At 39.8% G+C, this 13,362-nt stretch overlaps 1 protein-coding gene across 4 annotated transcripts in view; it reads right to left on the bottom strand.

Moving 5' to 3' along the window:
* EXTL3 (exostosin like glycosyltransferase 3) overlaps positions 1–13,362 on the bottom strand; it is a 132,600-nt gene that overhangs the window by 31,855 nt on the left and 87,383 nt on the right. For all 4 annotated transcript variants that reach the window (XM_040467467.1, XM_040467308.1, XM_040467234.1 and 1 more), the window contains 2 exons: positions 7,006–7,104; positions 2,815–5,443 (listed from right to left, as the gene is read on the bottom strand). In XM_040467467.1, coding sequence (XP_040323401.1) covers positions 2,815–4,962 — 2,148 coding nt within the window. In that variant the 5' untranslated portion in view covers positions 4,963–5,443; positions 7,006–7,104. The remainder of the gene's footprint in view (positions 1–2,814; positions 5,444–7,005; positions 7,105–13,362) is intronic.

Genomic DNA, 13,362 nt, shown 5'->3' with positions numbered 1-13,362 from the left:
TAAGCTTCCAGAGCTAATGAACCTGATTCAACTGTTTACAAAACAGGCAAGAGACAGAGCAGTCACCCACCACCACCACCTCTGTTCAGCAGCCCCGCCCCATTCTGACAAGTCAGCTACTTCAACTAGTGGCACTTGCCCCATCTCTCTGGGTGGAGTCTAGTCACCTTGCCCAGGCCCTTTCCCATTTGAACTGAAGAGAATTAAATCTTTTGGGGCGAGAGTGTCAAAGGATGGTGGTAAAGATCACATTTGCTTTAAGCCGGATCCAATGTAGTTTCCCCTCTGTCATCTAAATAATAGACAAGTATGAGGAATTTGACAAATCCCAGAAGGCACCCCTAAGACAATCCCTCTCTACTCAAAAACCTAGTGCTCAATACATTTCATAGCCCACAAATATTTACCATTTATGCCTAATGCTTAGGTGAGAACTTGAGCACAAGGGAAGCACAAATTGCCCCTCAATTTCTGAAATGATACGTGTGGGTTCCTAGATTAATTCAAATATGCTGATTTGAAATCATTTTCCCTTAAGGATTGGAATCTGACAGATTGCCTGGGAACCACCCTACTGCTAATTTTATAAAGACCCGTTAATTATAACATAATGAATTGGGTACATCTGCATCCTGGGTAGGAAAACTACTCTGCAACGTCTCATAACGGTGCCATTTCTCCACAGGGGAGAGAGAGAGCTGCCAGTCCCTCCTAGTCTTGATACCTGGTAGTGTTGGCTCTGTGCCCAAGAGGTCAGCAATTCAACCACTGCCCCCCAGAAAACCTGCGTCTCTTAAACAGAAAGAACAGGCAAAATATTTAGAGAATACAGTGAATTCTCCAGCTTAAAAATGTTTTCTCTTTTTCAGAAGAACTAGGAAAAAAACTGGTATCATGAGTATGGGCAAGCTATTCAGAATGGCCCCCCATTTGGAAAGTTTCTGGCACTTTCCAACTAGGTATTGTATTATTGCAATGAGCTGCCCAGTAATCAAAGAGGAGTACTTATTTCCCACCAGAGCTAAAAGAGAGGATTAGTTCTGTTAAGTACTCTAACTAATTTCAGTCATTGTTAACAGGGTGGCATCAGCTTCTCTACAACCCTATCAAATTCAAAGAAAACTCAGGAAAAAAGGAAAACAAAGGCTGCTTTATTTATTCCATTTGAGCAGCATCCACCTTTCACAGAACAAATGCTTCTTTTCTTTTTAATTTCAATGACATTTAAGAAGCTGTAACTGAGAAAGAAAAAAGTGAAATTTATTTGGAAAGAAATCTTATAAAGAAATCTCCCTATTTATAACACTTATCTTAATATACAAGATAAATTCTGGGATCAAAAGTTTTTAGAACACTACACAGTCTTTGAAGAGCCTCAGAGTATAAATTAACTAAATAAAAGAAAAGAAAAGATGAGCAGTGGCGGTAAGCACATAGCAGCAGTAATAAGAAAGACAATTTTAAAGATTTGTACAGGAGAAAGCAAGTAGTAAGAGCTGTTATGCAGAGGATACAAGAAGCCTTTATCAGTGAAGTGAGTTAACCCGTCCACAACATAGACAGATATCCATACTGCCTCCCATCTTCTTGGACATGAAAGGGTAAGTAGGAATCAAAAAATTATTAGGCACCTTTCTAGATTCCTTACTTGTATTATTTTATTTTTCTGTTTAATCCATAAGTCAAAGAAGTTAATTAACTCATCAAAGATCCAAAAGGACTACTTAATCCCAGGTCTATATTAATCCAAAACTCATACTATCCTAACATTATACCATGCTGCTGCTTAGAAAATACTTCACATGAATTAGTTTCTTGATATAAATTTTCAAAACACTGGTCTAGTCCAAACATTCCCCTTCAGACAAGTTCTTCCTAAAAACTACACTAATTTTCTTAAGCAAGCTTTTGGCAATGGATGGCCCACCAGCACTTTTGCCTCTCTTTGCTACCTTTTCTGGAAACAAAGTAGTTGGAACTTTGTTGCTTATGACTTGCTCTAAGGCCTCACATTTAAGATAAATGGGTAATCTGCTAAGGTCAAATTTATGTCAGAAGGTGGATAAACAAAGTACTCAGAACTAAAGCCCTATTCTACATAACAGATTATTATTTTTCCTGTAAAATACAGCATCCAAGTCACAACAGATAAAGTAAAGAATCTGAGAAAGAACCTGTAAGAGACCATAGAAAAGGTGCAGGATCTCCAACTCCCAAATATTTCAACCCCCCAACTCTATCCTTCAAAAGACTTCTATAATATCCTGATAAAGAAATGGGTCTTCCTGCTAAAACGGGAAGGTGATTAAAAATGCAGCTTCTGGAATCAGACACTAAAGCTCAGCTTGTCCTTTATTAATCATGACCTTGGGCAGAACAGTTAATCTCTCGAAGCCTTAGTTTCCATAAAGTGAAGAGACCATAATAATGTAAGTTCTATAAATCCTAAATTCTATAAACCCTGAAATCACAGGTGCTTACTAATAGCTCTGTCATCATCGTTCTCATCATGTTTGTTATGACACAGAAAACATCAATGGGGTAACTGAAGGGCTTTTGTAAACCTTCATGAGGCCAGTATGGATTTCAGTTTTGGAGAGTCTTAGGAGATTTAGAGGAAGTGAGTAGCAGAAATGGAACTGGCAAGGCCTGAAAGGACTGAAAAAGAGGCAAGCAGAAATTCCATGGGGAAAGGAAATCTGTATGGGGGGGAAAAAGTGTATCTATAAAGATACACTTTACATATATTTGGAAAAAGGATTAAGGAGTAAAATGCTATCTCATGCAGTAAAACAAACTGCTTTTTTCTATTACCATAATGGGGACGCCAATGTCGGGCCACAGAAGGTCCTCTGACGGTAGCTTGGGAGAATTCCATACCACCACGACCTTGTTCAGGTAAGGGAGGCCATTCAGTCTCTCTAAAGAGTTCATAAGCACTTCCTCCCTCTCATAAGTCAACATCACCACCGTGAACTGCTCTCGTGGAACGTTGCCTCCAAGTGCCGCCTGAAACTCCTTGCCAGAACCCCCAGCTCCACCACCAATAGGCCGAAATCCAGTCCCTGAGCCCAAGAATTTGGCCTCTGAGGGCAACACAGGGTCAAAGGGTGTGTGGGGGAACAGATGGAAAGGCCCTGGAGCAGAGTTCCAGCTGCGGTAAAAATCAGTGACAGTCAAAGTAAAGTTGCGGAGGTATTTGGGTGAGGCATAAGGCGGCTCCGTTTCCACTGGCCCCAGGTCCAGATCCCCATTGTCGGCCATGTTAGGGTCCGTTCCAGCCGCCTTGCCTGAACGATGGGGGATCTCAGCTGCCGCCTCTTCCCGGATGGGAGCAGCTGGGATCTGTATGCGAGTCCTAATCATAGCCAGCACGGTATTAAAAATACTGTCAGCGGTTGAGAAGTACGTCTCCCAGAGAAAGCGGCCTTGCCGCCTCATAGCCAGCAGATCACTATCTGAGAGGCTTCGTAACAGAAAATGAACCTCGGTAACACGTGGCTTGGGCACCACCAGGGCTGCCTCATTCCACTGCAGCATGTCCTGGTAGGGAAGCTGGACTTGCTCCCCCAGCACAACTGGGACAGCACCAACTTCCAGGGCTTCAAAGAGCCGTGTTGCACACCCAGATGAAATAACCAAGTGAGGGTCCCCAGGAGTGATAATGAGGGCAAAGGTGGAAAGCTTCAGTAATTCTAAGCGGTCCTCACGCTCCCCACACAGTGCCCACTCAGTAGGCAGACTGGGTTTAGGCTGGTTTTTGCAGGTAAATTCTACCAGGACCTGATCTAGCTTGCTGTCCTGTACAGCCTTTAAGGTGGCAATGATACGATCATCATAGTCGGCTGGAGGGTCACCCTCCATTTCTTCTTCAAAGGAGCGGGCCTCCTGAAGGCTGGATCTCAGTGATTCAATCTTCTCACCCTGGAAGGTGAAAAGATATTTCCGCTTAACTGGCACCTGTGGTGGGATTTCCATGAAGTTGGGCTCTGACATGGCATGGACTAGTGGTGACACTACCAAGTCAAATCCAGGTCTGTACTGGGCAGCATAGAAAGTAGACTGGGCCACCATGGCCCGGCCTGTACTGACATTATATAGTAAATTCTGTGTATCTGACTTCCGCGACAGATTGATGATGACATGGTTGTGTCCATCTGTCCGCCAATGTGGTAGAGAATAGAGCTGCTTCTCAAGTTCAGCAGGCCGAAGCACTACTGGCTCCTGTATTTCTCCCACTAATATCACATAAAGGCAGGCAATGTCTGCATTTTCTGTAACATAAACGCTGGCTCGTGCTGTAGCCTGAAAAGCCTGCTTGACCAAAGGATCCAGGTAGCTGCCAAAGGCAAACTGGTCACTGTCATATACATAGACTGGAAAACCAGAGGTGAGAGGACAGCGAGAATAATCAAAACAATTGTGCAGCCGGCATCCCCGTATGACCTTTGGGGGAGGAAGACCGGCATCGTCCTTCTCTGGAAGCAATCGGATAGGCAAAGAAAGTTTGGGCTGATTTTGAGCCATCAGCTCTTTGTAAGAATGCTCAGTCTGGCTAATGACATTCTTGAGCTGAAGCAAGTCCTGCTTGGCATTCTCAATGCTCTTCTTACAGGCTTCAATCTTCAGATTCAGCTTGGCAATTTCACTGTTCAGCTCTTGCCGCTTGGCTTCCAGCTGCAAGAGCTCTTCGCTTACAGACTCACGAATCCGGCAAAGATCCAGCACATGCTTTACCTCGCATAGTTCATTACCAGCCCTTGGGCCAAAAATCCGCTTGCCTGCCTCATCAGCCTCATCCAGAGTGGTGAGATAATAGTGAGCAATAAGGGGGAAGAAAACCAGAATGATGAAGAGCGTGAAACTGAGCCACGTGAGTCGGATCCGGTTGGACCACCGTAACATACAGGTTTGACCTCCATTCCCCACTCCCCCATTCCGCAACATGGTATAGCCCGTCATGAGTTCCTGTGTGGCTCTTGCCCCCTCTAATCACGTTGGGTCACTCGCCATAACCATGAGTTTCTATTAGACGAACTCAATCTCTTTTCACTCAGACCTTTCTGTTAAGAGTTAGTGTGTTCCCTGTACAAGGCACCAAATAAAATGGAAATTTCATTTTCCTCAGCTGTAATTGAAATGGTCTCTGACCTTATTCCAGCAGATTTTAAGTTCTGGTTGCTGACCAAAGAACATGTCCTTAATCTTTACTGAATGGTAAAAGGTACCACATTGTTGATGAGATGAAAAGGAGAAGGTCCCTGATGATGAAACCCAGGAAAAATACCCTGGAATCAGACAGACTTTTTCAACTGCCATAGCTCTTGTTCCTTGGTTTTGCTGAGCAACAAATATGCATAGTTACTATTCACAGTTATAAAGTAGCTGGTTAGAACAGAAATGAATGTCAGCCTCTTATCGATGTCCTTGCCAACAATGAGGCCTGCAAAAAAAAGAGAACCATGTAAGTCTTGAAAAGATTATGTGCGACAACCCCACCCTTCCCCAGTTTCTAGAAAATGCTTAAATCTGAAAAGGTAAAATAATAGTTGGAACACTGATGTGTGTCTCACAGAACATTTTAAGTTCGGTTCAGGTTGTCTTAGTATGGATATTTTACAGTATGGCTAATAAGAAATGGGTAAGCATCCAAAAACAACTTCAGTTTTTATATACACATAGACACACCCCGTCCTCCAATTTAACAAGATACAGGGCAGAATTAGAGCTCTATAAAATGGAGATCAACAACATTTAACAGAGGGCAAAGATGTATGCGACAATTTGTTATTCTAAATGGAAAGAAACACCATCCTGTCCAGCCTTGATAGTCATGTTCATTCCTAACATGAGCCTCCTTTTGAACCACTTAAAAAAAAAAAAAAGACTCTAAAAAGCTCAAGGCTTTACAGTCAGAGCTGAAATTAATGGAAGAGAACTCTTTTGATCTTTACCCAGTAGTAGGTGCATTAATCCAGAGACAAAATGTATTTCCTAGTTTGCTTCTCATTTATCTTATGCTAGCAGACATCAAGTGTTCCTCTTTAAAATATAAATAGTAACTTGGTCTTTCAGAAAGACTACTATACTTAGAAATGAGGGGCATTATTTCTTCTCCTTTGGAGACAGATTTGCTTTCAAACCTTATACCTCAGTTTCCTAATCTCCCCAAATGGAGATAAGTGTACTGAGACAGAAACAATATATTGTGTTGCTATGACAAGAAAGGACAGAGAATGTGAGAGTACTTTCAGCTAATAAATCCTGAAACAACATTCTCACTCCTGTTCATTTACCAACTTTACTATCGCAGGCTACAAAAGCTCTTCACTTGCTTTCATCTTGAACTCAACATATCTAGAACTGAATTCATAATATTCTGCGCCAAAGAATATTCCCAATTCCTTTCATTTATTTCCTCCAGAAAGTATTTACCATACTCTTAACATGTCTAAAACATGTTCAGTATAACTACAGGAGAAGCGAGAATGCAAAATAATCTTCAACCTTGTGGAACCTCCTTTAACCTAAGAGATAAAATATAAACAAACAGCAAGGACACTACTACAGGGTAGTATAAGTAGCACATCACAGGTGTTCAATCTTCTCTCTAGCTTCTATGCTTGTTAGAGGTGTAAAATTATTAAAGTTGGGATAGAATCACCTCTCCTTTAAATAAAAAAAAGTTGCCAATGTTAATAAAAGGCTTGAGTAAGCAGAATAAGAGAATAATGACAACAAAAAACAAAAACTATTGATCACAAAAAAGCTTAAACTTGGAGGATCAAAAGTTGGGTAATTAACAGCTAACCAAATATCCCAGAAAATGTAAGTCAATATTTCTAAAGCATTATCCTTTTAAATCAAATGTTAAAAATTTCTCTTCCTGTTTTCAAAAGAATATTCTCTACACCTTACAAATAAATTATAACAAAGAAAGAATTAAGTGGAAGAAAAAAAGGAATGCATAATCAAGGAAATTCAGTTGATTCATTCCCTCCTTACCATATGTTTCTGGATCCTTCCTTTCTCTAACTCATGCAGCATTTTACTTCAGTATATAATTTCTTAAAATAGTGAGCTCCGGGTCCAGGGCTTGCTCTCCTGATAGAAAATAGAAAAGTGACATGCTATTAGAAAAATGCTCAATACTAAAGGCATTATTAAAGAATGTATTTACTGAAGGGGAAGATGCTGGGGGAGTACGAGGACCCCAGGCTCGCCTCATCCCATGAACACAACTAGATAACCACCAAATCGTCCTCAATACCCCAGAAATAAACCTAAAGGCTGGAAGAACAAACTCTACAACTAAAGGTAGAGAAGGCAGGAAGGGTGGACACATGGTTTGTGAGAGAAATGGATCCTGGCCACTGTGGTGGGTGGGGAGCCACAGAAGGGCAAGAGAGACCAGGACACAGGGAACACAAATTCCCATAGCAATTGGCTCGGAAAGCGAGGGGCCGAATGTCATGAATTCTTGCAATTGGTGGGGCTTAAAGCCTGGAGTTTTAACAGTGGGGGGGGGGGGCCGGTACAGACTAAGGGAGAGGCCAAAGGGCATTGGGACTATTCCTAGAGAGAGGGCAGGGCACAGTCAGTGGACTTTCAGTAGAAACATCAATCTGAAGAGCACCTGGAGCACACACTGGGGAGGTTACCTGCTCATCCTAGAGCCTGGGTAGTATTTGCAGAGAGACCTCTCTGGGAACAATGGAACTGACCTGCACCACTTCTCTCCCCTGCACCTCAGCATAAGCACAGAGTCACCTGCAGGAACCAGCACACCGCTGACACTCCCTACCTAACTTGCTTACACCAAGCCCCCAACCCCTCAAGCTCAGGTGGAACTGCCCTCAATCCCAGCTCAGCAGGACCCCTACCCCAGGAGACTGGCATAACCCCCTGCCCACACCACATCTTCCAACCTGGGAGTTTTGCAGGGCCTTGGTTCAGGCAATAGTGGTAACAGGTCTCATTTCATAAGCAGACCAGAGCACATCTAGTTAGAACTCACCACATTCAGGCCAGGGACGAAACACTGCTCACAACAGACAAAGAAAGCCTCTGCAGACAACTGGCCTGAAGGATAAAGTGACCAGAACACAATAGCAGAGCACATGCAGCACACACTGAAGACACTCTCTGAAGTGCTAGGCCCTGGGGAACACGGGACACTACACTGCAGGGCACTACTAGATCTCTTCTTCCTAAGGCCATTACCCTCAAGAACAGGAGACATACCTGACTTTCCTAACATAGAGAAACAGGACCAGAGAATTAGAATAAATAAGAAGACAGAGGTATTTGTCCCAAATGAAAGAAAAGGAGAAAGCCACAGCCAGAGATATAAGTGAAACAGATATAAGTAACATGCCTGACAGAGAATCTAAAGTAATGATCCTAAAGATACTAGCTGGACTTGAGAAAAGAGTGGAAAGCATCACTGAGACCATTAACACAGAGATAAGGAATAACATAGCAGAGATAAAGGGCTCAATAAATGAAATTAAAAACACACTTGATGGAATGAACAGCAGGTTAGAAGAACCAGAGGAACAAATTAATGACATAGAAGACAGAGTAATAGAAAGTAATCAAGATGAACAAAAGAGAGAAAAGAAAACTACACAAAACAAGAACAGACTTAAGGAATTCAGTGACTCCATCAAACATAATACCATTAGTATTACAGTAGTCCCAAAAGAAGAAGAGAGAGAAAGGGGGCAAAAAATTTATTTGAAGAAATAACAGCTTAAAACTTCCCTAATATGCGGAAGGAAACAGATATCCAGATCCAATAAGTACAGAGAACCCCCAACAAAATCAACAGAAGGCAATCCACACCAAGAGATGTGGTAATTAGAATGGCAAAAGGTAGTGATAAAGAAAAGACGTTTAAATAAACAAAAGAAGGCAGTTACATACAAAGGAAACCACATAAGCCTATCAGTGGATTTTCAGCAGAAACTCTGAAAGCCAAAAGGGAGTGGCATGATATATTCAGAGTGCCAAATGGGAGAAATCTACAGACAAGAATACGCTATCCAGCAAAGCTATCATTCAAAATAGAGGAAAGATAAAGTTTCCCAGACAAACAAAAAAATAAAGGAGTCTGTGACCATTAAACCAGCCCTGCAAGAAATATTAAAGAGGACTCCAAGTAGAAAGAAAATATCAAAAGTGATAGTATGAAAGCAGGAAACAAGAGGAAAAAAAATGAATATTTCTGTAAAAAAACAGTTAAGGAACTCACAAAGTAAAAGGATATATAACACCATATACCTAAAATGTATGGAGGAGAAGTAAAGAATGAGTTCAAACTTAAACAGCCATCAACTTAATATACACTGTTATATGCAGATGTTATACATAAATCTAATGGTAACCACAACTAAAAACTACTAATAGATATGCAAATAATAAAGAAAAAGGAATCCAAATATATCACTAAAGAAAACTTGTAAACCATGAGGGAAAGAGAAGAACAAATCAGAGAAAAACTTCAAAAATAACTGCAGAACAAGGAATAAAATGGCAATAAATACCTATCTATCAATAATTACCTTGAATGTAAATGGACTAAATGTTCTAGTCACAAGACATAGGTGATAGAATGAATTAAAAAACAAGACCCACCTATATGCTGCTTACATGAGATGCATTTTAGACCTAGACACGTGCAGACTGAAAGTGAAGGAATGGAAAAATATTTATCATGCAAATGGATGTCAAAAGAAAGCCATAGTATTCATATCAGACAAAACAGATTTTAAAACAAAGACTGTTAACAAGAGACAAAGAAGGTCACTACATAATAATAAAGGAGACAATCCAACAGAATGATATAACATTATAAATATTTATGCACCCAACATGAAAGCACCCAAATACATAAAACATTTTATAACAAACATGAAGGAACTAGTCAATAGTAATACAATAATAGTAGGGGACTTTACTTATTTATCTATCTAGTTACCTTTTTTTATTTATTTTTTTAACATTTATTCATTTTTTGAGAGAGAGACAGAACGTGAGTAGGGGAGGGGCAGAGAGAGAGGGAGACACAGAATCTTAAGCAGACTCCAGGTTCTGAGCCATCAGCACAAAGCCCAACACAGGGCTTGAACTCATGAACCATGAGATCATGACTTGGGCGATGTTGGACACTTAACCAGCTGAGCCACCCAGGTGCCCCTCTATTTATTTATTTTTAAAGCAAGCTCTGTGCCCAATGTGGGGCTTGAACTCACAACCCTGAGACCAAGGGTCACATGCTTTACCAACTGAGACAGCCAGGTGCCCCAATAATAATAGGGGACTTAACCTGACACTTATGTCAGTTGACAGATCATCCAATCAGAAAATCAACAAGGAAAAAATGGCTTTGAATGACACATTGGATCAGGTGGATTTAATAGCTATATTAGAACATTCCATCCTAAAACAGTAGAATACATATTCTTTCAAAGTGCACATGGAACATTCTCCAAAACAGACCACATATTAGGCCACAAAACAGATCTCAACAAATTCGAAAAGATCAAAGTCATACCATGCATCTTTTCTGACCACAACAGTATGAAACTAGAAATCAAACACACACACATTAAAAAAAAAAAAAAATCTGGAAAGAACACAAATACATGGAAAGAACACAAATACATGGAGGGTAAATAACATGCTACTAAGCAATGAATGGGTCAACCAAGAGTGCAAAGAAGAAATCAAGAAGTACATGGAAACAAATGAAAATGAAAACACAAGGGTCCCAAACCTTTGGGATGCAGCAAAAGCAGTTCTGAGAGAGAAGTTTACAGCAATACAGGTAACAACCTAACCTTAGATCTAAAGGAGCTAGAAAAAGAACAAACAAAACCCCCAAACAACAGGAGACAATAAAGATTAGAGCAGAAATAAATGATAGAGAAACAAAAAAACAGTAGAAGAGATAAATAAACCAGCAGCTGGTTCTTTGAAAAGATCAACAAAATTCATAAACCTCTAGCCAGACTCATCAAAAAACAGAGAGGACTCAAATAAAATTATAAATGGAAAGAGGAGAAATAACAACCAACACCACAGAAATACAAATAATTTCAAGAGAATATTATGAAAACCTAGAAGAAAGGGATAAAATCCTAGAAACAAATAACCTACCAAAACTGAGATAGGAATAGAAAATTTGAATAGACCTATTAGCAGCAAGGAGACTGAATCAGTGATCTAAAAAAAAAAAAAAAAAACCTCAAAGAATGAAAAGTCCAGGACCAGACAGCTTCATAGGCAAATTCTACCAAACACTTAAAGAAGAGTTAATACCCTTTATTCTCAAACTATTCCAAAAAGTAGAAGAGGAAGGAAAACTTCCAAATTAATTGTGTGAGGCCAGCATTACCCTGATACCAAAACCAGATAAAGACACCACAAAAAAAAGAGAACTACAGGCCAATATCTTTGATGAATATTGATGCAAAAATCTGCAATAAAATACTAGTAAATAGAATCCAACAATACATTAAAAAAATCATTCACCATGATCAAGTGGGATTTATTCCAGTATACAAGGGTGGCTTAGTCTCTGCAAATCAATGTTATACATCACATAAATAAGAAAAAAGATAAAAACCATATGATCATCCCAATAGACACAGAAAAAATATTTGACAAAGTACAATATCTATTAATGATAAAACTTCAACAAAGTAGGTTTAGAGGGAACATACCTCACCATAATAAAGGCCATATATGAAAAAACTACAGTGAATATCATATTCAATGGGGAAAAACTGAGAGCTTTTCCCCTAAGGTCAAGAACAACACAAGGATGTGCACTCTCACCATTTTTATTCAACAGAGTACTGGAAATCCTAGCCAGAGCAATCAGACAACATAAAGAAATAAAAGACATCCAAATTGGTAAGGAAGAAGTAAAACTCACTATTTTCAGATGACACGATACAGAAAACCCTAAAAATTCTACAAGAACCAATAAATGAATTCAGTAAAGTCACAAGATACAAAATCAAGGTACAGAAACCTGTTGCATTTCTATACACCAATAATAAAGCAACAGAAAGAGAAATTAAGAAAACAATCTCATTTCCAACTGCACCAAAATTAGTAAAATACCTAGGAATAAACCTAACCAAAGAAGTGAAAGACTTGTACTCTGAAAACTATAAAACACTGATGAAAGAAACTGAAAATGACATAAGAAATGGAAAGATATTCCCTGCTCATAGAGAAGAATATTATTAAAATGTCTATACTACCCAAAGCAATCCACACATTTAATGTAATTTCTATCAAAATACCAATACCATTTTTCACAAAGCTAGAACAAACAATCCTAAAATTTATATGGAAACACAAAAGACCCAGAATCGCCAAAGCAACTTTGAAAAAGAAAAACAAAGCTGGAGGTATCACAATTCCAGACTTCAAGTTACATTACAAAGCTGTAGTAATCAAAACAGTATGGTACTCACACAAAAACAGACACCTAGATCAATGGAACAGAATAGAAAACCCAGAAATGAACCCACAACTACACGGTCAACTAATCTTCAAGAAAGCAGGAAAGAATATCTAATGGGAAAAAGTCTCTTCAACAAATGGTGTTGGGAAAACTGGATAGCTATATGCAAAATATAAAACTGGAGGGGTGTCTGTGTGGCTCAGTCAGTTAAGCATCTCACTTTGGCTCAGGTCATGATCTCACGGTTCATGAGTTTAAGTCCCGCATCAGTCTCTGTGCTGACACCTCAGAACCTGGAGCCTGCTTCAGATTCTGTGTCTCCTTCCCTGCCAATTCAGACTCTGTCTCTCTCTCAAAAATAAAGTTTAAAAAAAATTTTTTTTTAATGAAACTGGATCACTTTCTTAATTTTTTTTTTTTCAACGTTTATTTATTTTTGGGACAGAGAGAGACAGAGCATGAACGGGGGAGGGGCAGAGAGAGAGGGAGACACAGAATCGGAAACAGGCTCCAGGCTCTGAGCCATCCGCCCAGAGCCTGACGCGGGGCTCGAACTCCCGGACCGCGAGATCGTGACCTGGCTGAAGTCGGACGCTTAACCGACTGCGCCACCCAGGCGCCCCTGAAACTGGATCACTTTCTTATACCAAACACAAAAATAAACTCAAAATGGATTAATGAATGACCTAAATGTGAGACCTGAAACAATAAAAATCCTAGAAGAGAGCACAGGCAATAAGGTCTCTGTCATTGGCTGTTGCAACATTTTTCTAGATACGTCTCCTGAGGCAAGGGAAATAAAAGCAAAAATAAACTATTGGGACTACATCAAAATAAAAATCTTCTGCATAGTAAATGAAGCAATCAACAAAACTAAA

This window comes from Herpailurus yagouaroundi, unplaced genomic scaffold (assembly GCF_014898765.1).
Source record: "Herpailurus yagouaroundi ecotype Mexico unplaced genomic scaffold, PumYag 28, whole genome shotgun sequence".
In the NCBI taxonomy this organism is placed as follows: Eukaryota; Metazoa; Chordata; class Mammalia; order Carnivora; family Felidae; genus Herpailurus; species Herpailurus yagouaroundi.
This window is presented reverse-complemented; position numbering and strand designations above follow the sequence as displayed.